This window comes from Humulus lupulus, chromosome X (assembly GCF_963169125.1).
Source record: "Humulus lupulus chromosome X, drHumLupu1.1, whole genome shotgun sequence".
In the NCBI taxonomy this organism is placed as follows: Eukaryota; Viridiplantae; Streptophyta; class Magnoliopsida; order Rosales; family Cannabaceae; genus Humulus; species Humulus lupulus.
The window spans coordinates 192,832,095-192,855,341 of NC_084802.1; the positions used below are offsets into that span (position 1 = coordinate 192,832,095).

General features: G+C 32.6%; 1 protein-coding gene across 1 annotated transcript; it reads left to right on the top strand.

The window, feature by feature from the left end:
- Positions 1-16,803: 16,803 nt before the first annotated feature.
- On the top strand, positions 16,804-18,456 carry LOC133803635 (uncharacterized). The gene is made up of 3 exons (XM_062241737.1): positions 16,804-17,212; positions 17,320-17,535; positions 18,169-18,456. Exons 1-3 carry the CDS (start codon positions 16,988-16,990, stop codon positions 18,256-18,258), a joined length of 531 nt encoding a protein of 176 aa, XP_062097721.1. The 5' UTR covers positions 16,804-16,987; the 3' UTR covers positions 18,259-18,456.
- Positions 18,457-23,247: the final 4,791 nt, after the last annotated feature.

The following is a 23,247-nucleotide window of genomic DNA, read 5'->3' on the forward strand; positions in this document are numbered from 1 at the left end:
TTCAATTATATTCTCATTATTTCATAAATTGATGTTTTGATGCAATTTTCTAAAAATACTTTTGGGACTTCAAAAATTAGTCTCCAATTGCATCAATCATAAATCATTTTAAATGTTCTTTAACTATATTCTTGATAAAGATGAAACATTCACTTCTGAGAATGTTCACATATATTTAGTAATTATATTTCTTTTTCACAAAATACATTAATATATATATATAAATATATATTTCTTTAATATATCCCAATCAATTATAATGATGAATATCACTTTTGCATAATCTTCAGGATATATGCAAGATCTTATATCAAGAATCTATAATAAAAAATTTTCAATATGTCATAGACATGGAACTTTACAAATTCTAATGTAATCATTTGTAAATAACTATAAAATAAATACTATAGAGAAATCAATATTATTTATGTGAGATAATATTAACATATATATAAATATAACCTTATTTATGATAATAAGTTATTAAACCATCTCATACAATCACAATGGTGAAATAGCAACTCATATATATACAAGTCTTATCAAAATATACAATATGATAATAATATAAACATACCTTCGCAACAAAATATTTTAACCTCAATGAAATATGATGACTAGAGTTTGGATGATGATTTTTTATATCAAATTATGATGGTGGCTGAAGATTGAATCATCAAGTTCAGATTTAAGGAATGATTATGGCTAGAGACCCGTGACAATATTTTGAACCTACAAACAATGGTAGTTAGAGAATCGTGCTGATAACGTGTTATAAAACTATTAAGAATACTAAAATGTAAAATATAAAGAAAAGAAATTGACAAAGAAATAGAGAGAGTTAAACTCTTGTATATCTTATTTCAATGGGGGAAAGACTCGTATTTATACAGATAAATAAGCCCTAAGGAAATCGGGTAACTACTCTGAATACAATTACGAAAAGACGCCTAGAGTACGAAGTGGACGTTTTGAGTAGTGGAATGGACTTCTCATTAATTGCACAGATTGATGGGCCCAGCAATAGGGAGTCAACATGTGGCACGAACTTTTCAGAGAAGTCAGAGGCATCCCAAACGTCACCTCTCGAAGACCTTTCTGAATTACTCGTCAATCTAAGTCTCCACTGTCCAAGGACGAGTGGAGACTTGGGGGGGAAAATTTTGTCTGTGTTTTGACCATCCGACATGTGGCAATTGAGAGTAATTGGCAACAGGCCATGGAGTCCTCAGGATGCGAGTTCATTGATGTAATTCAGTTCGGCCGAGTCAAGAATACCTCCAGGTGAGGTTATGCCCCGAGGTCTTCTCTCAGGCGAGGATATCTTCCGTTGAGACCGCGTTTCAAGTTGGTCTCCAAAGTATAAATAACCATGTGAGGCCATGACCTGAGGTCTTGCCTCGGGGAGAAGATATCTCCAAGTGATGTTACACCCCGAGGGGCCCTTCCAACTTGGCCATTCTCTAAGTTCAGGATTCAGGTCCTCGAGCTTAGGAGTAATGTCAGGTGTCGATCACTATAGGTATGGGCCTCGAAAGGATCGTCTGACAACTTTTGGTGATCCTCGATTAGTGGTGTCGAGTTCGTACACTCAACAATTGGAATTTCCCACAACGCCGTCTGACACGGGCAAACGTGCGCTGCACCCTGACAGTCGCAGGTGTGTTCCCCATAAAGTTGGTGTGTGGGATTCTGCAATGGGCCCCGTAGAATCTGCGTGGGCCATAGTCTTTATTGTTACACAGCCCTTTGTGTATTAATTTAACATTAATACCCTGATATTAACGAATGATGATGAGCATTAAGGATCCCAGCTTCTATAAATAGGGCTGGGGTATCCCTTTGTAAGGGTTGGTATTTTTTTGGAGAGAGAAACTTTGTACTCAGTGTAATATATACGCTGCCTGAGAACCACCATTGAAGCTTGCTATCATAAGCTTCAAGCTCACTAAATAATAGAGACTCGTGGACTAGGGTTCTTTTATAACCTGAACCACGTAAAATCTTATGTCTATCTTTATTTATCCTTTAAACTCTCAGATTAAGTTGGCAGCGAAAAAGGCAGTCAACAGTTTGTATTCCAATTGTTGTTTTTGCAAACAAATTAAGAAATCTTCAAGTTAATGATTTCTCATTAATCTTTACATGAAAAACGAGTTTTACACTCATAAAAACAACATTTGAAATCTTGAAAAACCGTTAATGGCCGAGAATATTTTTTTAAATTAATGTTTGATTTATAGTTATTTTTAAAGCAAAAAAAAAAAACATAAATCTCTTAATTCATGTGTTTCTAATTGATCTGGGCTGAAAAATCTAGTTTTTGGACATCAAAAATGTATTTTCCAACGGGTTTTGAAACAGGGTCGCGTGAGCCATTTGCAGTAAACCGGGTCAAAACGACCCAGATGGCTAAAGAAGCCGATAGAAACAACTTGTCATTTCTCGGTTTTATGATGTAAAACGACTTGTCGTTTTTACATGTTACACGGCACAAATCAGGGGAAACGACAAGGCTGAATTTAAACAAAAAAGAAATAAAATATATATATATATATGAAAATTAAAGTTTTTTCAAAATATTTTTGGAATTAATATTTTCTTGATTTCTACATTAATTTAGGCAATAAATTTAATTTTTTTAATTTTTCTTATTTTAATTACGCATATAATGTTGGTAATTTATATGTTATTTGGAAATTAATTAAAATGTGAAATGTTTTTATTTGGTATATTTATTTTTTTTATTGTGCATTGAATTATAATAATTGTGCTAATTTGGGTATGTGATTGCAATTAAGTTTTAGTACAATTAACTATTAATTTACCAAATACTATATAATTGACTTATTTCCTTATTAAGTATTAATTATGCCATTTAATTAAATATGAGATTACTGCATTTATTTGTATCATGCGTATAAATGTAGTAGATTGTGCTAATTTGTATATTTATTTATGTTTTAATTCATGCAATATTTATTATCAATACAATTAATTTTGAGATATTATATGTATGATTTTATGTTTTTAATACATGATATATTTCATATTTGTGATAGATACAGTAAGCTTATAGTTAGCATATAGATTAGTTAAATAATATTTAGCATATTAAGATTCATAAAATATCTTCTAATTAATTAGAAGAATTACTTAGATAGAATAATGAAGTTCTGAATAATACATGAATAATTTTGTGGTTAACATGAGAAAGCATGAAACTGAGACAATGCTCAATTTAGAATTGTTTTTAATGTTATTCGGACGACCATACTAGGAGCACTCTTAGTGATTGTTTATTATGTTGTTGTATAATTGTTACACCCAAATTTCGAGGATGAATAAATGAGCCTCGAAATGTAAGCTCGAAAATAACAGGCATTGGCTGAACATTTGTATAAATAGGCATGATTCTTGATTTGTTGTTGTTGCCGATCGAGCACAAGTTGAAAGGCTCGAGCTCAAGTAGAAAGGCTCGAAAGCAGGAACCTTCTCCGAAGCATGAGTTCGATGAAGTCACTAGATGAGGAGGAAGTTAACTGGAATGATGAACTCGAAGTTTGGATCGGTCTCGAAAACGTGTTATCCATGCATTCGAGATCAGCAACGTATTTTGCACATGGAAGCTGTTATGAAATTCCTATTCCTTTGGGATTTGTAGTTATTAGATATTAAATCTCAATTATCATGGGAAATTATGTAATTAATATATTTATTTACATTTATTTTAAATTTGAATAATTGATTGTAACTTCCCTGGATCAGTGGAAAATATTCTCATAACCAGGTCTATAAATAGCCTATGATTTTTCATTTGTATTCACACACAAAATTGTACTGAGAATACTCTGCCGAATTGCTTTGAAAAAACTTTGAGAGAGTGTCAAGATCAATAATATTGGCTCGTGGACTAGGCAGATGTTAACTGCTGAACCACGTAAAAGCTCTTGTGTTCTTCTATTCTTTTTGAAATATTGTTTAGTGCTCTTCAAAATTAAGTTGACGAAAAACAACATCAACAATAATTGTTCTTAGGAATGAAGTAGAGCCTAAAACATAATGTCTAGTAAATCATATAATTTTAAATAATTAGGGACTAGCCACAGTATCTTTAATTATATAAAATTATATATTAAGCTGATTAGGATCACATAATCAACATAAATTGTGATTGATTATATATATATAATAATTTTACCCCACTTGGGTTTTATTATATTTATATAATTAATTAGGATATCATATTAAATTAATTTTCTTAATCTACCCACAAGAATTACGATAATTAATTTAATAGTCTTATCATAAAGTTTATTAAGATAGAAATATTCAACCATAAGTTTTTCCATTGTTTGACTATCCTTTCATAATGTACATTCAATCTTATTAAATTGAAAATTTAGCCCACAGACAATTTTTTTTAATTAGATTTCATATTCAAGATGTTTATACGTTGGTAAAAATATGGTTTCATCAAGCCTCAAATCTATATATTCTTAAGTTTGTAATCCTATTCATGCAACTTCTCAATCCGCCTCTAGTTTTATTGCTATCCTAACCGAAGTTCCTGAGCTTATAGGTGACAACATCAAAATATGGAAGGAGAGAGTTCTTTTCCATTTAGGATGCACGAACATGGACTATGCAATCATGAGATGAACCCGCTGTAATCAAGGAAACCAGCACTGAAGAAGAGATCACATTGTGTAACAAATGGGAGCAATCCAACCGTCTTAGTATCATGTTCATCATGACGAAGATTCCTACTGGAATGTGTGGATCAGTGGAGCAGCATGAAAAGGTAAAAGATTTGATTAAATCCATTGACGAGCAGTATGACACCTTTATCAATCCCCTTTGCAACACTCTCATCAGGCAGTTATCATCATCAAAGTTCACTGGAATTGAAGACGTGAGTGAGCACTTCACCAAGATGAGAGACATCGCTGAACAACTGAAGAAGTTCTATGTGGTGATACCTGACTCCTTCCTAGTTCTTTATATCCTTAGCAATCTTCCCTCCCATACATGCCTTTCAAAATTTCCTACAATACGGACAAGGACAAGTGGAGTATCAATGAGCTGATGAGCATGTGTGTACAAGAAAAAGGAAGGTTGTTGATGGAGCAAGAAGAAAGCACTCACATGGCAACTCAGGGAAAGCCTAAAGGTCCATCCAAGAAGGACAAGGGGAAAAATAAGAAAATACCTCCTCAAGTTGACATAAAGAATGATTCCAACAAGTGTTTTTTTTTTCTGTAAAAAAAAAAAAAGGACATGTGAAGAAGGAATGCGTCAAGTTCAAACAATGGATGGAGAAGAAAGGTCATCCGATTTCTTTTATATGTTATAAATCTAATATAGCTAATGTCAATATTAACACATGGTGGATTAATTCTGGATCAACAATTCACATTTCAAATTCTTTGCAGGGTTTACTAATCCTAAGGAAGCCAATGGGAAGTGAGCAAAGCATCTTATCTAGAAACAAGATGGGCTAGTATGTGGAGGTTGTAGGAAAGTGCAATTTAGTTTTAAGTAGTGATTTTATTTTAAAGTTAGAAAAGATCTTTTATGTTTCAAGTTTTTCTAGAAACTTGATTTTAGTTTCAAGTCTTGTACCTTTTGGTTATTCCTTTACATTTTTTAGACAAATCTTTTAATTTATTATTCAAATCTGAATGTGTTATAAATGGTATTTTGTCTGATGGTCTTTATTGTTGGAAAAACTTATACAGGATCTTAATTTATTTTCATGTATATCTAATATTAAACAAATTAATACGAGATAGCCTAAAACATGTTTCTAAAATTGAATTCAAAGAGAAACAAAAATAGAATACTTACAGTATACGCAGCGGAATTAAGAGTCCTTCCTTCAGTTTCTCTAACTCTTGTATCCTTTCTGTCGCAGAGTATTATCAAGAAACTGAACCGATCTTCTATTTTCTTCACGATCTTCCAATGTATCCTTAGAACCACCTAGACTAGTGTGGGCAATTCTCAACACATGAGATAGATATAGAGAGAAGAAGAGAAAATACAAAGAGGCTTAGAAAAGGACTTGTGTTTAGAGAGAATATAAAACTATCAGAAAATCTGACTTATCAAAAACCCTTTTTTAACTTCTCTATAAGCACTCCTTTTATAGACTCAATTAGGCCATTTAATTTAATTAAAAAATCAATAAAATAACAGCCATTTTGAAGCCCTAGGTCGAAATTATCATGGGCTATAGGCCCGTGAAATTTCCCATTTGATTATAAGTCCATTGGACTTAAAATCAAGGCCTGTATTATTTTCTATTGATTTAATTAATTAAATAATTATTTAAATCCTTTATCAAATTAATTATTTATAATTTGAACCTTGATTTAAACTTATTTATTAATTTAGATACCAATTTATCTTAATTAATAAATCTGCCATAACTTCTCTTTTCTTCTCAAAATTACACAACTCTGTGAAACTATCCAAAATTGACCTGGTCAACTTTGATAATTCTAATTGATGATTAAATCAATTAATTGAGACTATCTAGATGATTTTATCCAAGGTACAATGGGGACCATGGGCCTATGAAATCAAGCTCCAATAAGTTATCATAAATCTAACAAATAAATTTACTAACTTATTAATTCCTCGTGACTCCACTATAGACTTGGAATTGTACTCTTGAATTCATAGAACGCTCTATAACAAATATAGATACGCTATTAATTATCCATTGTTACAACCATAATTGTCACTCAATCCTCTATAAACGGTCTACAATGAGATAGGACTAAAATACCGTTTTACCCCTCATTGTATTTTATCCTTAAAACACTTAGTTCCTTGTAAATGATATTTCAGTAAACTAATTTAATTACTGAAATGAGATCTCTATCATTTTAACACCTTGAACCAAACTAAAAGGAAACCATCGTTTCACTTATTCATCAGAAGCTATAGATGTTCATATCTATGATTAACACTCCCACTCAATTATACTACCGAGTTCCCAAGATGTAAGTATGGGCTAGTCCGTAGGGTAAGCTGGTAACGAACAAGTCAAAGAACTCAAATAATACAATCAGTTAGAATACTAACCACTCAGAATTGAGATTGAATTGACCTATGGTCAACTATATGATATGACTAGAATAGATAATAACGGTATGTTTACTTATCTTATCAACTGTCAATATCGGTCATGTCCGATGTAACAAATACATCCGATATTATCTACTTTGCTAATGTTCTGGAAAGAACATAACACTGTAATGTGTAAGTAGATCATATCGTAGATTGGCAAGTCAGTGTAAATCCGGTGCACTGACTAATCTTAGGACTAACTTATTTTTGAACATATAATCATATTTATTTTCCACTGTGATTACGTCACTATAAATAAGATTAGCTATATGCTCGGGATTTAATAGAAGTTTATATTAAACAAATAATCATGAAAATAAAACATGTGAGCAAAGTGATTGACCAAGTCAAAAAATGATTTCTATTCTTTTATTGATAATAAAATGAGATTACAAAGAATTTGGGTTTTAATTAGGGCATAAAACCCCAACATTTATTACATTAATTTACAAAATAATACCACTCGTGATGTTATGCATGTTCACGCTGGGAATAAAAGATGTGTTATTAATGCGGATTCCTCTACATTATGGTACCAGAGATTGGGACATATCTCCATTGATAGGATTAAGAGGTTAGTAAATGATGGGGTACTTAATACCTTGGATTATACTAACTTTGAAACTTGTGTGGATTGCATTAAGGGAAAGCATACCAACAAGTCTAAGAAAATGGTGTCCATAGGAGTTCTGAATTATTAGAAATCATAAATACAAATATATGTAGTCCAGATATGGACTCATATGGTGAGAAATACTTCGTCTCCTTCATAACAAAAGCGAAGCATTAGATGTCTTTAAGATATTTAAAGCTGAAGTAGAGAAACAATGCAATAGGAAAATTAACATAATGAGATTAGATAGAGGTGGAGAATACTATGGTAGATACACTAAGGATGGACAAGCACCTGGTCCGTTTGCAAGGTTGCTTGAAGAAAATTGGATCGTTTCCCAATACACCACGCCTGGTACACTTGAGCAAAATAGTGTTGTAGTAAAGAAGAAATTGAACACTATTGGACATGGTGCAAAATATGCTTAGCAGCAATTCCAAAATTCGTAAATCCTTGTGGACTAAAGCTCTAAAAATGGTTGTGTACATATTAAACCATGTTCCAACCAAGGCATTCTAAAAAAATCCTTTTGAATTATGGAAAGGTTGGAACTGAGTTTGCAACATGTACGCATTTGGAGATGCCCGCCTAAAGTTAGGGTATTTAATCCACAAGAAAAGAAACTGGACCCTAGGACCATAAGTGGGTATTTCATTGGATTTGCTGAAAGGTCCAAAGTTTACAGATTCTATTATCCATCTCATAGCACTAGGATTGTGGAATCAATAAATGCAAAATTTCTTGAACATGACTTAATTAGTGGGAGTGATCAATCAAAGGACTTAAATTCTAATAAATATCATTCAGAACCTTCCAGCTCAGGATCAAGATTGAGAGTGGTTTAGAACATCCCTTAAGTTCAAACGGATGTTGAAAAACCACAACAAGTCATTGAAAATCCACAAATTGATGATGAAGTTCCAATGGATCAAGTTGTTCACAAATTACTTATAGTTGATGAACAACCAGATGAACCACCTGCTCCCCAAGAGTCTGCTCGTGTAGTCTTAAGAATATCCACTAGAACGACAAAACTGACAATTCCTAGTGATTACATTGTGTATTTACAAGAATCTGACTACAATATTAGAGCTGAAAATGATCCATAAACATTTTTACTAGCCATGGATAGCCAAGAATCAAAATTGCGTTACAATTCCATGAATGAAGAAATGAATTTTATGAAGAGCAATGAAGTTTAGGATCTTGCTGAGTTGCCTAATGAGGCGAGAGCCATTGGGTGTAAATGGGTCTTACAAAAATACTCATTAGGCAACATTGAGAGACATAAAGCAAGACTCGTTGCTAAAGTTGTAACGTCTCAAATTCGTTATTAAGGTTGAGTGCCTTGATTACTGTGCCAGGAGGGCATGATCGGATTTATATATGGATTTAATTGAATATATGTGAAAAATATGAGTTATATTAAGATATGATCATTTATGCATGTTTATGTGTATTAAATATGCATGTGGGCCCGTTTTTGTGGAAACTGGGCATTTTCGTACTTTTGACCTGTTAAGGGTATAATTGTAATTATATGTGTTATGTGATTGGAACCACATTACTATATGGATATATTTGCGATAACTGGCTTAAGTCAATCCTTTAGAGCGATTTGGCGAAAAAGTCACGACGAGGATTTATACCTGGCTCGGGGTGAGCGAAGGGGTATTTTGGTAATTTTGCGTAGGTCAGGAATTAGTGGAATATTATTAGGGGAAATAATTGTACTTGGAAGGTTAGTAATTTAATTGGGAATCTAAGGTGTTAATTTGAGGTTTGGTGGGGTTTTGGGCATATTGACAAATTTTCCCTTGGTAATGCTTTGAAGATAAACTTTGGGGTGAGGGTAGGATGGTCTTTTGACCTATTTGGCTAGGGGTTAGCTGAGTCTAGGCAGCTCACGTTTAGGCATTGGACATTTCCAAGGGTCCTCTCTAGGAACTCACTCAAAGGGACATCAAAAGCTCAAGGAACTTAGGCTTGATCAAGAGTTTGAGGGATTCTTGGGAGGAATTAAAGGGACTCAAGAGACCTAGTACTGCCAAGGGTCTCTCTATTCAGCTACAAACACGAAATTCAAAGGAGGTAAGAGCTTAGTTACGCTATTTTTCATTTCAATGGTTATGTTCTTTAATTTTGGGAGTTTGAGGTGTTTTAATGGAGATTGAAGTGCTTAGAGTTAAAATTTGGGTGTACTGAGTTTTGAAATGAGTTTTGTTGCTTTTAACTTTGGTGTGTTGATGTATGGTTGTGATTTGGGCTTAGGAATTTCGAATTTGGTGGCTAGAATCTTGAGTTCTAAGCTCAAAAATGTCAATTGTTGGTATGTTGTAATTTTGATGAATTTTGGTGCGTTTTATGGTAGATTAATGTTGGTAATAGTTGGTCTACGTTGTATGAGGTGTTTTGTGGTCATAAATTTGTTGAAATACTGAATTGGGGTCAAGTATTGGGTCTTATTTTCAGGGAGAAGTCGTAAGTCTGAATTGGGAAAAAACACTAAGCTTCTAGGTAATTTTTGGGTTTCTGGTGACCTAGCGCGACCGTGCTAGGTTGTGGCGCGACTGCGCTAGTGTCCCAAAAACCAGGAGATTTTGATTTTTTATTTCGATCTTTGGGTTTCGGAATTAGGGGTGCAACTGCGCTGCGCCGGTATCCCAGAAAGCCTAAACTTTCTGCTGGCGCGACCGCGCCATGTGTCCCGAATTAAGGTTTTTCTGGTTTTAGGATTAGGGTTCGGAGAGTTCGAGAATCCTTTTGGTGGCCCACTTGGGGGCTTGGGGGACATTTTTAACGTCCCGACAAACAGGAAAAGTAATCTTAAGTGTAAGGTCTAGGGTGAGGCTCGGGATTTGGAGTTGATCCCTAATAAGGGTGTGTTTATGTTGTGACTAGATTATCGCAAGGCTCGGGATCAGGATTGTACTTAAGGCTGTATTGTCTATCGCACGGAACTCAAGGTAAGAAAACTACACCCAAGTTGTGATTGGGGCTCGAACCCCTGTTAATAAATATGAGTATGACTATGAATATATGTGAGATTATGGCTACAATTGTATTTGAGAATATCCGATAGGGCATGCTTGTATATGCTGCTTCTGATTGCATATTGTGCAATATATGTGATTATATCTATTTTGAAGGTCGGCCTAAGGGCGTCGAGGGCCAATAGTAAGCGTGCGGAATGCAGCCCGACCTAAGCGTGTCGGGGTCGGCTATATGATCAGAGGACTCGGCCTAAAGGCATCGAGATTGAACGTTATACAAATAAATAGAAGTGCTGGTTGCACTTAACTAATTGCATTGATTATTGAGATTGGATTATATGTTTGGTTGAGCAGGTTATTCCTGCTAAGCTTATTGCTTATATCCTATTGCTAATTGAACTTATCGATTGAAGTTTACTGTTTATATATTGTTGCTCATTTGTACCTGTTGATTTAAGTTTTCTTGCTGAGCCTTGGATCACGGGTGCTACGTGGTGCAGGTAAGGGAAAGGGAGAGCTGGACCAGCCATGAGTTGGAAAGCTTCAAGGGCGGTGTGTACATATGCAGCCTACTCGACCGCCACGGCCGGGATAGTTTGGGAGGAACTAGGGTTGAACCCTATTTTTCTGCTTAAGACGACTAATCTGTATTTTATTTGTCTTTTATCAGTATGTAAACACCTTTTGGGATCACGTGTATAAACTTAATATTTTTAATGAAAATCAATTACTTCGTTGACCAAAATTTTTAGTACCTAACCTTGATTTAGTCTTTAATTACACGTTTAAGTCCAAATGACTCGCTTAGTGAGTTAAGCATTATTTTAAACACACAGTGTAACGGTCTTGCCTAACCAGGGTGTTACAAAGGTATTCACTTAAAAAGAAGGGATTGATTATACAGACACATTTTCTCACGTTTCTATGAAAGATTCCCTTAGCGTAATCTTGGCATTAGTTGCTCATTTCGATTTAGAGCTACAATAAATGGATGTAAAAATTGCTTTCCTGAATGGTGACCTAAAGGAGGAGGTATACATGAAACAACCAGAAGGATTATTCATTAGTAATGGTGAGCACCTAGTATGCTAGCTTAAGAAGTTCATCTATGGATTAAAACAAGTGTCCTGCCAATAAATGATAAGGGTTTTCTCCATGAGGTGAAACAATTCCTTTCGAAGAACTTTGAGATGACGGATATGGGTGATGCGTGTTATGTCATTAGCATTAAGATCCATCGAGATAGACATCAAGGTATCTTAGGTTTATCTCAAGAAGCCTACATCAACAAAGTTTTAGAGAGATTTTGGATGAAGGATTGTTCACCAAGTGTTGTTCCTATTGTTAAGGGTGATAAATGAAATTTGAACCAATGTCTGAAGAACGATTTTGAAATGGAAGAAATGAAGAAAATCCCTTATGCTTCTGTTGTTGGAAGCTTAATGTACGCTCAAGTGTGCACAAGACCTGACATTGCTTTTGTTGTCAGAATGTTAGGAAGATACTAGAGTTTCCTAGGATTAGACCACTAGAGAGCTATGAAGAAAGCGATGAGGTACCTCCAAGGTACTAAGGATTACAAATCGATGCTCAGACGAACCAAAAATCAGGAAGTAGTTGGCTACTCAGATTCAGACTTTGTTGGTTATGTTGACTCACGTAAATCAACCTCTGGTTACGTGTTTATGTTTGTCGGTGGAGTTGTGTCTTGGAGGAGTACCAAACAGACATTGACTGCTACTTCTACTATGAAGGTCGAGTTCGTTTCCTGTTTTGAGGCTACATCACATGGTGTATGGCTAAAGGGTTTCATTTCAGGCCTTAGAGTTGTTGATTCTATTTCTAGGCCATTGAAAATGTTTTTTGGCATTTCAGCTGTTGTATTCATGGCTAAGAACATGCAGTCAGAGGGAGAAGGGCACGAACTCTCAATTAACATTAGGTATTTTTTTTTATTCACCCATGATAAAATGCTTGCAAAAGATTCATTTGGTATTTTATTTCACACGGTTTCTAGATACATATACATATTAAAAACAATAAATAATTTTTATATATGCTCAAGTTTTTTTTCTTCTAATTGCACGTATTAGAGTCCAACAATTCTGAAAATAAATGTCTATGTAGTTAGTTTTTTGGACCAAAAAAGATAAATTAACATAATATATTAATTAATGAGCATAAATTAGAAAAAGTTGAATTAAAATGAAAAAATAGATAGATTAGTTTGAAGATATTTTAAAGTGTCACGTCACCTTGAGACTCTTATATATATATATATATATATATTATAAATATCATTTAAAAAAATTCAAATAAATCAAATTAGAATTCAAATTTAAATTATATATGACGTTAAAATATATTTTTGTAAATCTATTTCCGTTTAAATGAAAACCATAAGTAATTTGAATAAATGTTTATTATTATTATTATTATATATAGTAAATTACAAAAAGTAAAATAAAAAAATAGAGATAATGTAGGATAAAAAAAGTAAGAAATTACTTGTTTGGAACTTTTATTTTTATAGATATTAATAATCATATAGATAGATATTAATATAGATTTATATATATTTTTTTCCCTTAATTAATAATCATAAATTATAAAAAATGAGAAAATAGATAGAGTGGTTTGGAAAAATTTTAAAGTGCCACATCACCTATTATTATAATTGTTTTTCATATTGTAAAAAAATATTAAAAATATTAATAATAGCAAGAATAATAGTATTATTTTTTTATAGATGTATATTATAAAAATTAAATATGTAAAATATAAATAATATATTAAATTTGATAAACTCCAAAAATATATAATTATTTGGTATTTGGGCAAAATTGAGGTAAATCAATCACTCATATAGGAAAAAAAAATACTAATGTTGGGACAAATCAAAGTGAACCAAGGGTACTTTTATTTATAAACTAAATATATAATACCCACAATGGTTTGTATAGAAATTAATTTAATGGTTAATTAATGATTTCTTTTACTAAATATTGAATAAAAAATTAGAAAAAACCACAAAATAGAGAAAATAAAAGATTAGAAGAAAAGGGTGTCACCTCATTTCCTCAAAGCTCTCATTTATATAGATATATAGATATAGATCTATAGATTGTTTTTTTTCCATTGTAATGTTTGTTTCTTCTTCAATGAATGAAATTTGATTTCAAAAAAGAAAAAAAAAAATTTATTCAATAAGTAGTTATAATAAAGAGTGCAATTATTGGAAGTATTAACTCAAAAGTAATAATTAAAATATATACTTTTTAGTTATTTTAGCTAGAAAATAAAAAGTATAGTTGGAGTTGCTCCAACTTGGTGTTTTTTTTAAATAATAATAATAAAATTATATAAGGTATTTTTACTGTAAAAATGAAAAAATAAGTACATGAATGTAAATTTGCCCAAAATATTACAACTTTGCCGCAAATACATCTAAATTTAATTTGGGTAAATATCATTTTGGCCTTTGTGTTGTGCAAAAGTTACCGATCGAACCCTCTGTTTTGTTAAATGACCATTCGAACCATGTATTTTACAAAATGGAACAAAATAATAACTTGAGCACAATTTTGGTCAAATTTTTTTAAATATGACTAAAATGCCCCTACTTTTACAAATTAGTAAAATTAAAAATTAAAAAGTAATAAACGACAAAACCATCTCATCTTTACGTTCTTAAACACTTAACCCCCAATTCTTTTTATTCACCGGTGAAACCTCCCAATCCACGATTCTGTTAGCAAATCTAAGGTCACCGTTTGTTGTGGCTGTTAACTGCCAACGTGGAATCACCTGACCATCTAAACTAATGCCATGTCATAATTTTTTTAATTTTCTTTAATTAAAATAAATAAATAAAGATATTTAAAATAATTCAAAATAAAAAGTTATTTTGATTTAAAAATAGATTGATTAATATTTTTAAAAAAAATACGTAAATATATATTAGAAAACTCATTCTTAATTCTTTTTCTTTTCTTTTCTTTTCTTTTTCTTCTTTCCTTCTTCTTCTTGAAGCCCTAACTGCCTACCCATTCCCTCTTTCTTTCCGTGCACAACACCATCAGCACCAGCAACGGCTCAGCCACCGGTGTCGTGTCCACCATCGCAGTATCACTCGCCATCTTTGTCAAGGTCACATCTGCTAGATGGGGATGCACATGGAGATGGTCACCCACTACCACCGACTCAAAGCAAGACTCATAAAACCCCTAGAACCCCACAACTCTCCATCACCCAAAGATAGCTTCTCACACCCTTCATACCCATTAGCCTTTTATTTTTAATATATTTTTCAAATGAAAAAAAAATAATTAAAAATTATGACATGACATTAGTTTAGATGGTCAGGTGGCTCCACGTTGGCAGTTAACAGCCACAACAAACGAAAACTTTAGATTTGCTAACGGAACTGTGGATTAGGAGGTTTCATAAGAATGTAAAGATGAGGGAGTGTTGCCACTAATTACTCAAAACAAAACTCAAATAATAATAAAAAAAAATCATTATTTTTAATTATTAAATAAGTTAAAACTCAAATAAAAATAAAAATCAATATTTTTAAACCCTAACTCTAACCAAAATCATTCTTAAATCTTAATTATAAAATAAATCCTAAACAGAAAATAAATACAAAAGTCAAAATTTTTCCATTTCCCTCTGCGTTCATCCCAAAAATTAAAAAAAAACATATTTATTCATAATCATAAGACATAAAAATCTCAAATTAGAAAGAACAAATTCAAAGTACATGAACACAGAACATCAACAAAAATCAAAATCACAACATTAACACTTCTATGAGCTCAGAACCCACAAATCCAGTAAAATTAGTAAATCAAAACTTTTATTTTCACTCTTAGAAATCTTTGAGAAACTACAACTCTTAATCTTTGTCATTGTTTCAAATTGTTGCACATTCTTCTGATAAGCTAGAGCCCAGATTTCCCATAAAACTTTCTCTCCCTGTCACCTGCAACCCAAAAAAAACATTCATCCTCGACCTTGACCTTCCCTATTGCCTTCGTCCTCGACTTTACATTTCAAGATACATCGAGAACCCAAAAGCCTTCGTCGCCAGCCTTGCACTCTTGAGAACATTATCAGCCTCCCCACTCACATCCTTAACGTCGTTCGTCCTCCTCGCTGCCCATCGACTTAGTGACCCACAGTAATCTCATTAAAGTCGGAGATATGAAGCTCGATTATTCTAGGTATGGGGCAAGGAGAAGAAAATGGAGGGGCGATGGGTTCTGGGTATTGTCTTCGTCCTCAAATCTGTGTAGGGCAAGAAGAAGAAGGTGAGGGAGGGTCAATTGGTTCTGGGTATGAAACAAGGAGAATATGAGCAAGGGCGATGGGTACTGTGGGTTCTGGAAGGGAAGGGAAGAATGGTGATCAACTATTTTCTTTTTTTCTTTTTCTTTTTGTTGGGAAGATCTATTTATTTTATTTTAGATTTAATTTTTAAATTTTAGATTTGAAATGTAATTAAGTTTAATATTTATATTTTTTTTAGAAAAATTTAACTTTGGTTTTAATTTTTTAGATTTTAATAATTAAAAAATTAAATTTTATATTATTATTTGAGTTTTAACTAACTTAATAATTAAAATATTTATTTTTATTATTATTTGAGTTTTTTTTTAATTTTATTAATTTGTAAAAGTAGGATATTTTAGTCACATTTAAAAAAAATTGACCAAAGTTGAATTTATTTTATTATTTGTTCTATTTTATAAAACATAATATTTAAATTATTATTTAACAAAACTTTTGTACGACACTTGGCAAAAATGGTATTTAGCCATTTAATTTATGAGAAATTATGCATTTACGTTTACCAAACAGTTGCAAGTAAGAGCAAAACTGAGTGGCAGGTCCCAAGTGGAGTCGGTGTTTGTACTATACGCGGCGGGTATAGTCAAAGTGTCGTTGAAACCCGCGTTTAAGATGTAGGGCCCATAAAGGGCGGCGGTTAGGTGAGTCTCGATGAAGATTTTAAGATTATGGTCTGAAATGCTATCAAATTCACCACTGCTTACTATTTTTTCTCACTCAATCCAACCCCAAAAACATTACATTCATTTATTGTCATAATTAATTGCCCACCACCAAACCAAACCAAACCCACTCACTCACTAACTTACTACTCTTTCATCAGGATCATCTCCACTACTATTATTATTCACTCTCTTCCAATCTCTAATCTCATCATCGATCAACAATGAAGGATACCGATTCACTGCCTCTGCTCAGGAGAGAAAGCCCCCGACCCGTGACCCGCTTCTTCGGTAAGAGTTCGTACAAGTTCTGGGTAATAGCTGCGCTTCTGCTACTCGCTTTTTGGTCCATGTTTACTGGCTCCGTTACTCTCAAGTGGTCAGCCGGTAACCTCTCTCGGATCTATGATAACTTTAACTCACCTACTTACGACGATCTAGACATTCTGGTTAGTTTTTGTTGTTTTCCTTTTCTAGGTAGTTTTTCTTATTTGCCTTGGTTTTTGGGAGCTTGATTAATTGTCTGGTTTTTTTTTTTCTTCTTTAAATTTAATAGGAAGTGGAGGAGCGAGTGAAGGTGGTGAGGCACATGTGGGATTTGTATACTCAGAGTAGAAGAACTCGATTGCCTCGATTTTGGCAAGAGGCTTTCGAAGCTGCTTATGAAAATTTGGTCAGTGATGTCCCTGGCGTCCGAGACTCTGCCTTCACCGAGATTGCCAAAATCTCCATCCTCACCAATAATCTTGATCCATTCCATATTAAATCAACGGTTAGTATCCATCTTCTTAATTATTACTAATAATTGAATCTGGGTTTTAAATTTTTATTAACTTTTGCTCAAGTATTTCTTCGTTTTTAGATATTCTGATTTGAAGTAGTTAATGACTATTTTTTTTTTAAATTACAACTGTTAAAGTCCAAACACTGATATATATGATATGCTATTTAATTTGGTATTGAAATTTTACGAAATTGACTATGCTAATTAATGACTTGCTTATGAAATTTGAGTTATTTAAAAGTATAAATTAACTTGGTAAAAATTTGGTATTGAAATTTTACGAAACCTCGTTGACCATTTTTTTTTTTTTTGCGTTGAATTCCGCGTGATGCTTTGGTAGAGTTTGACTAAAATTAAGTAAGATGAATGAAATTCTGATCTGTATCTAATCAACTCAGCTAGTAGAAATAAAATAATTTCCACTGAATGAGATGTTTTCAGTATGGATGTTTGAAAAGCTTGTTTTTAACAAACATGTTTGGATCTTTCATATATTCTATAAGCAAATTGGGTTCTTAGGGGGCATAAAACAAGTGAAGTTTGTTAAAGAATGACTTTCTATCTAATAAGTGAGTACTCACTGGTATTTTTTGCTATATATTTTAATGTTATGACATACAGGTCAGTGTAGAATCGAACAAAAAGTCTAAGCCTGCAGAGAAAAGAAAAGAGTTGAACTTAAAACCATCGAAGTTGGTGGATCCCAAGTAATTTCTATATGTTATGGGTTATACTTACACATTGAGTTGGGTAATTATGCCTAGACTGTTACTAGTCTAATTCCCAGTGAACCCAGAAAAAGGATTTGGGTTTTCAATTACTTCTTGTAATATGAATATTGGGTCATACTTTGTATTTTAAACAAGAAAATGTTTCCCTTAAAAAAATGTGAAAAGATAATTTATTTAAGATCTTTGTTCATCTCAAATTCATTTCATAACGAATCAATGACATTGTACATACAAAAAGCCAGAAATTTTATTTAGAGGGGGTTATTTAAATATGTTTAATTTTTAAAGGGTTTTTTATGTAACTTTTTCTTCATTTTCTGAAGTAATATTTTTAAAAAAATTAACAAATTAATTATAAAAATTCAAAAGTTTAAAATATGTGGGAATTATAATTGGTATGATTTTTTATTTATTTATATGGGATTTGTGAAGTATAAGAATTTTTTATGGGAAGTGTTATTTTAAATGAATTAATCTGAAGAAAAAAATGAATATTTAATGGTATTACTACTATTAACCAGTAGAAAAAAAAAATGATTTTTTTATGGGTTAGTGTTTTTTGACAAACTAGTAATCGATTACCATTAAAAAAATATGATAACGTTATTGTAGTGTGTTTTTTAAATCTGAAAAAACAGAGTACTAGAAAAATAACAACTAATAGCAGTACCATTTTTTTGACCTAAATGTCTTGACTTTTAATTTGAAAAAATCACTCATTATATGATGGAAAATAAAAGGAAAAGGAACTATATTAAAATAATTTGAAATACTATGTAGAATTGAAAACTTGAACATCTGAGTAATCTAGTAATGCATATAATAAGGGCATCAAAAGATTAGCTTGATTCGAGTTAAGCTCGCTCATACCCAACAAAGGATGAAGCAGGGGACATTAGTTCAAGTGGTTAAAGACCTTTAAAAGAATTCAATGAAAAAAAAATCCCAACAACATGTCACCAAGCACAAAGCAAAAGTTTCAACATTCCATGAAAATGTTGTTTGGTTTAAGTTTGCCTTGACAATTAAAACAGAAGCACATATGAAGATGAGCTTTTCATGTACATGTTGTAAACTAAAATGTTGAACAAGTGCAATAAGCTTAGTGTTAAGTTTGAATACAAATTTAGATTGCTTTTGAATATACATCCACTCTTAGTGCCATGTTAATAAGGTTAACACCATTAGTATGTGGGTAGTAATGGAAACTGGATTTTTATGTGCTTAGTAATTTTTCCGTAAATAAAAAAAAACTTGAGTAGTTTCCTGTAACAAAGTAAAAATCTTATGTAGTTTTACCACAAATTTCCATATTTTAATTTTATTGTAAGATTCATTTATAGTTTGAAAATGATTTTAATTTTACATTTAAACTTTTTATGAATTTTTAAAAAATAAAAAATAAATCACAAATCATTGAAATCGTACCACAGTATATGGTGTGGTGCGGTCCTTCAAAAAGGGACCAAATCGCCCTATTCTGGCTAATACCCCTAAATTTCATAAAATAATTTTAAGAACAAAGTAAAAAGAAATTGATAGCAAAAAAAAAAAATTATTTTCTTATTATTTTAAAATATTTCTTTTTTGTCAATTTCACTCTTCTCATATTTTTTTAGTATCTTTTTTCATTATTTTTTCAATCATCATTTTTTTTTCTTCCTACTTATGATTTTTTTATTAGATTTATTTCTCATTATTTTTTAATGAACTTTGGCAATATTTTATTTTCTTAATATATTTATTAATTTTTTATTTAATATTTAAAAAAATAAAATGTTGAAATCATTTAACCTAATTGTTTTTTTTTCAAAAACAACTGAAATTTCGTTCTTAATGATTACCAAATTAATTAAATTAATAAGTTTAATTAAAATGTGGAACGGTAATTGAATATTAAAACAGATTTCAGCTCTGTCGTGATAGAATGAGAATTGGTCACGACAGAAACTAAACACAATGAAAAACGGTGCATAAGAGATAAAGAATACAACGAATTTTTACAAAGTTCGGAAACCCTTTCGGATAACCTACTCCTTGGGGACCACGCCCAAAGAATAAAACCAATTAGTAAAGACTCACAAATACAAAAATATTGACTTAAACAAAATAAGACTCTCTTGAGATTTGTCACAATTTTGTTGTATTTCTCTTCACAAATCTACTTTTGGTTGAAACGCCTAACCATTTGAACTACCTTCAATGATTAGCGAGTGTTTGCTGCCTCCTGAAGCAAGGCTTGAAGAAGTCTCCTCCCGAAGACCTTAAGAGTTGTGTTTAAAATACAATATATACTTAAAACATGAGTGTGATATAAACACACCAAAATACTAAACACTTGGTTTATTACAAGATCACATGAACAAGGTGATCTTGTATAAAGACAAAGAACTCTCACAAATATTACAAATCACTCAAAACATTACACCAAAGAGTTCAACCATTCTCAAAGTCCTGGCATCCTATTTATAGAGACGATTTTGTGCTAAGAAAGACTGAGAGAGGATCCACAATAAATGCAAGAATATTTTGTTAGGAAAAATAGTTTTGCCTCAATGGAAATGGTAAGATAATTACAACTCTAAATGATAACTCTACAAAATAGAGTTATTTTACCACTTTTTATGTGCTAATTCTTGAGTTTTTAAGTAATTTATTAAGTTTTTAAGTAATTTTGAATTTATTAGGTTTATTTTAATTTTATAGATTTTTGTGTATTTTTATAGTTATTTTGTTGTAAAATGTTGTAATTTAATTATTTAAAATTAGTAGTGTTAGTTTGAATGCTAAAAATATGATTTTATTGGAATTAAATGTTATGTAAATTAAATTTTAATTAATATTTTCATGGAAGTTATATGATATATTTTATTAGTGAAAATATTAAATTTTAATTTAGTTTATGATTATTTTGTAGGAAACAATGTTGTTTTTTGGCTCTTGAAAAGCAAGGAGAATGATGAAAAAAGTGGCATTCTTGTGAAAAAACAAAGGAAATTAGCTTCAGCTCCCCAGGCCCACTTCAGCAGCTCCCCAACGCCAGCCTTCACACTTGGCCCAATCCTGCCCCCATCCGAAGCACTTGATGCACCTTGCGCCTGCCCCATTCAGCTCCAGCCTTCAGCTGCTCCCCACGGGTTCACTCAACCGAAGTCACCCAGCCAGCACTCCATCGAGCCCACCTGCACCAACCGAGATACACCCAGCACAATGCCATCAGCCTTCAACCTGCCTCACACCCAGCCACTTTTCTCTCCTTGAGCCCAACAAATCATTTTGTCACCTTATGTCCAAAAATACAATTTTTTACCCAAACTTTTCTACACATTTTACCACAAAATCATCATTACACCCTATAATTTACCCATATTTGTCATATTATTATTAATTTAATCAACTTAATTAATTTAAATTGATTATTTTAATACTCTTATTTTGGCTATAAATAGATAATTTTCAAGACCATTTTGGGGTGCTCTTGGAGGAGGTTACACTACACACTTACCACATTTCAAAACATCTCTATTCTCTTTATCTTCTTCTTCTTTTTGGTTATTTTTTATGTATTTTTAGAGGAACAATTTGGGGGTTTTCCTCCAAATTTTCCTCAGTTATGTTTGTAATTTTTTTTATTGTATTTTCTATTCTAGTTATGAGTTTCTAATCTTTTTAATATTATTAAGGTGATGATGAAACAATATGTAACTAGATAGTATTTATGTTGTGTGTTGATTTCCCATTTTGTGCAGTAAAGTTTATGGATTTTCTTCTTCAAATATTTTCTTTCATCTTAAATATCATGTATTTTGGATTGTTAGCACATATTTACACTTTGTTCTTCATTAGTGTTGTTGACGCCGTTTTTCGTCAACTTAAAATGTAGAGCACGTAAATAGTAATAACTATGGTAAAGAAGAATAATACAGTAAAACAATGAGAGTTTTTTTACGTGGTTCAGCAGTTAACTCTGCCTAGTCCACGAGTCAATTTTATTAGGACTTTGGGATTTTCTGGAAATCCTTCAGGGATGAATTCTCCAGAATTTCTCTCAAGATCACAAAATTTCGGTCCTCTACAAAGGTACATGACATCTCTATTTATAGAGGAGATCTCAGAATCCAATCCCACACGTTTCGGGAAGTTATTCTGTAAATTAATAAATTTAATTACTTTAAAGTTTGTAACTCCCATATACAAGGAAACGTTCCCTGAAGAGCAGGGGGCGTATAGCCGACTAGTTAATATCCCTTTATTGTAGGGAAGTTACAATAATAAATATCTCTTGAATGCATGGACTGCGTCTCCTCAGATGACTCACTAAGCCGTTCGAGGTCAACAATCAGCATCATGCCAGTCTAGGTCTCTAAGTAAATTACAAGTTGTATAACTTTCCCCAAGACCAGCTCGGAGTGGGTAAATACCACCGAGGCCGCCTTATTTCGGGCTCACACCCATGCCAAGCTCGGGCCACTTGATCCGAGGCTACCCGACAATGGATATACTCTGATGTTCCATCTTTCGAGCTTATAAGGGCTTCGAGACTACCTATCTTCGAGGTTGCCATCTACTTCGAGGGTTTGGCATCTGGATCATGAACATGTATTTTAGCCATCGCGAGATCACACCTGACGAATCCAGCTTTCGAGGTCACGACCTCAGGTCTCGAAATCTGGGTGTAACATTTTGCCCCCTCAAAAGTATTAGTTCGAATCCTATGAGAAGGAAACTTTTGAACTACTTTCTTTGGGAACCGCTCCGTCACACATACTCGAGTATGGACACACGTCAGCTGGGTATTGCTCACTCAATGTACTTTACCTTGGAAACCTGCCCACGATCGTTCGCCTGCCACCTTTACGGTACCATCATGTCACTTATCCCTGGCTGTCGGATTTGATACAGAATCTGGCCAATGGCCCAGATTAGTCCAGCCTTTCGCATTCTCATGTGCTTATAAATTGGACCCCGT